This window comes from Procambarus clarkii, chromosome 19, assembly GCF_040958095.1.
Source record: "Procambarus clarkii isolate CNS0578487 chromosome 19, FALCON_Pclarkii_2.0, whole genome shotgun sequence".
In the NCBI taxonomy this organism is placed as follows: Eukaryota; Metazoa; Arthropoda; class Malacostraca; order Decapoda; family Cambaridae; genus Procambarus; species Procambarus clarkii.
The window spans coordinates 35,933,219-35,936,064 of record NC_091168.1 but is presented as its reverse complement, the minus strand read 5'-3'; the positions used below and the strand labels follow the sequence as shown (position 1 = coordinate 35,936,064).

General features: G+C 49.9%; 1 protein-coding gene across 1 annotated transcript in view; it reads right to left on the bottom strand.

Moving 5' to 3' along the window:
• Positions 1-536: 536 nt before the first annotated feature.
• The window catches only part of LOC138366416 (extracellular matrix-binding protein EbhA-like), a 7,344-nt gene continuing 5,034 nt past the window's right edge, over positions 537-2,846 (bottom strand). The window contains exons 2-3 of the mRNA XM_069327461.1: positions 1,656-2,846; positions 537-599 (exon numbers count right to left, since the gene is read on the bottom strand). The exon at positions 1,656-2,846 is cut by the window's right edge and continues 2,809 nt beyond it. Of these exons, the coding sequence (XP_069183562.1) occupies positions 537-599; positions 1,656-2,846 (1,254 nt within the window). The remainder of the gene's footprint in view (positions 600-1,655) is intronic.

The window sequence follows — 2,846 nt, the reverse complement described above, 5'->3', positions numbered from 1 at the left end:
AACAGGAGTCAGCAGTCGTCTGCTCCTGTACCCACCTGTGTGTAAAACTAGTAGGGTAAGGCTTACCATGAGCTATGGGAAGGGAAAGCTCTCAGCCAGCTAACAGGAGTCAGCAGTCGTCTGCTCCTGTACCCACCTGTGTTCAGGAGAGACAGCTGTTGTGAAGACTCAGTGCTGGGTGACGCTGCGCACCTGTAGACGGCATCTGTCCTGGAGGCTGAAGGAGACGCCCGAGGCGACCAGGCAGGTCATTAGCGTAATTACTGCAGATTATCCGCCAGCATCTCTCAGGACACTTCCCGCCAGACCGGAACCTGACATAGCGGCTTCGAGATACAAGTCAATGAAATGTAAATCAGAAATTAGGTTTTGTGAGATAACCTTAGGATAGGCTAGCTTAGGTAGCTTAGGATAAGTTAGGATACTTAGCTTAGAGTATCTAACACACGTCAGTTCTTGAGCGGTTTGGCCTAACTAGAAGCGTACGAACCATGACGGTCTAATACGTCGAGACCTTTGCTAGTTAATACGGTGATCTAAATACGGCTAAAGCTTAAGGTGTGGAAGCCACCTCCAGCCACAGCCTCCAGGCAAGAACACTGAGAGAGATGAGACACAGATAGCAGAGAAAATTAAGAGATAGAGATAAAGAAGAAAGATGAGAGACACAGATAAACAAAAGAGAGAGGGAGAGAGAGAGAGAGAGAGAGAGAGAGAGAGAGAGAGAGAGAGAGAGAGAGAGAGAGAGAGAGAGAGAGAGAGAGAGAGAGAGAGAGAGAGAGAGAGAGAGAGAGAGACAGAGAGAGAGAGAGAGAGAGAGAGAGAGAGAGAGAGAGAGAGAGAGAGAGAGAGAGAGAGAGAGAGAGAGAGAGAGAGAGAGAGAGAGAGACAGAGAGACAGAGAGAGAGAGAGAGAGAGAGAGAGAGAGAGAGAGAGAGAGAGAGAGAGAGAGAGAGAGAGAGAGAGGGGGAGAGAGAGAGAGAGAGAGAGAGAGAGAGAGAGAGAGAGAGAGAGAGAGAGAGAGAGAGAGAGAGAGAGAGAGAGAGAGAGAGAGAGAGAGAGACAGAGAGAGAGAGAGAGAGAGAGAGAGAGAGACAGAGAGACAGAGAGAGAGAGAGAGAGAGAGAGAGAGAGAGAGAGAGAGAGAGAGAGAGAGAGAGAGAGAGAGAGAGAGAGAGAGAGAGAGAGAGAGAGAGAGACAGAGAGAGAGAGAGAGAGACAGAGAGAGAGAGAGAGAGACAGAGAGAGAGAGAGAGAGAGAGAGAGAGAGAGAGAGAGAGAGAGAGAGAGAGAGAGAGAGAGAGAGAGAGAGAGAGAGAGAGAGACAGAGAGACAGAGAGACAGAGAGAGAGAGAGAGAGAGAGAGAGAGAGAGAGAGAGAGAGAGAGAGAGAGAGAGAGAGAGAGAGAGAGAGAGAGAGAGAGACAGAGAGAGAGAGAGAGAGAGACAGAGAGAGAGAGAGAGAGACAGAGAGAGAGAGAGAGAGAGAGAGAGAGAGAGAGAGAGAGAGAGAGAGACAGAGAGACAGAGAGAGAGAGAGAGAGAGAGAGAGAGAGAGAGAGAGAGAGAGAGAGAGAGAGAGAGAGAGAGAGAGAGAGAGAGATATAAAGGTGAATAACGTCACAAAGTTGCAGTGTCCGGCGTTGCAACCAAACCGGTTCATGGAGCACCCGGTGTTGATCAGGGGCAGCATTAACAGCATCAGGGGCAGCATTAACAGCATCAGGGGCAGCATTAACAGCATCAGAGGCAGCATTAACAGCATCAGGGGCAGCATTAACAGCATCAGGGGCAGCATTAGGGGCAGCATTAACAGCATCAGCATCAGGGGCAGCATTAACAGCATCAGGGGCAGCATTAACAGCATCAGCTTCAGGGGCAGCATTAACAGCATCAGGGGCAGCATTAACAGCATCAGGGGCAGCATTAACAGCATCAGAGGCAGCATTAACAGCATCAGGGGCAGCATTAACAGCATCAGGGGCAGCATTAGGGGCAGCATTAACAGCATCAGCATCAGGGGCAGCATTAACAGCATCAGCATCAGGGGCAGCATTAACAGCATCAGGGGCAGCATTAACAGCATCAGGGGCAGCATTAACAGCATCAGAGGCAGCATTAACAGCATCAGGGGCAGCATTAACAGCATCAGGGGCAGCATTAACAGCATCAGCATCAGGGGCAGCATTAATAGCATCAGCATCAGGGGCAGCATTAACAGCATCAGTATCAGGGGCAGCATTAACAGCATTAGGGGCAGCATTAACAGCATCAGCATCAGGGGCAGCATTAACAGCATCAGCATCAGGGGCGGCATTAACAGCATCAGCATCAGGGGCAGCATTAACAGCATCAGCATCAAGGACAGCATTAAGAGCATCAAAATCAGGGGCAGCATTAACAGCATCAGCATCAGGGGCAGCATTAACAGCATCAACATCAGGGGCAGCGTTAACAGCATCAGGGGCAGCATTAACAGCATCAACATCAGGGGCAGCATTAACAGCATCAGGGGCAGCATTAACAGCATCAGCATCAGGGGCAGCATTAACAGCATCAGGGGCAGCATTAACAGCATCAACATCAGGGGCAGCATTAACAGCATCAACATCAGGGGCAGCATTAACAGCATCAACATCAGGGGCAGCATTAACAGCATCAGCATCAGGGGCAGCATTAACAGCATCAGGGGCAGCATTAACAGCATCAACATCAGGGGCAGCATTAACAGCATCAGCATCACGGGCAGCATTAACAGCATCAACATCAGGGGCAGCATTAACAGCATCAGCATCAGGGGCAGCATTAACAGCATCAACATCAGGGGCAGCATTATCAGCATCAAC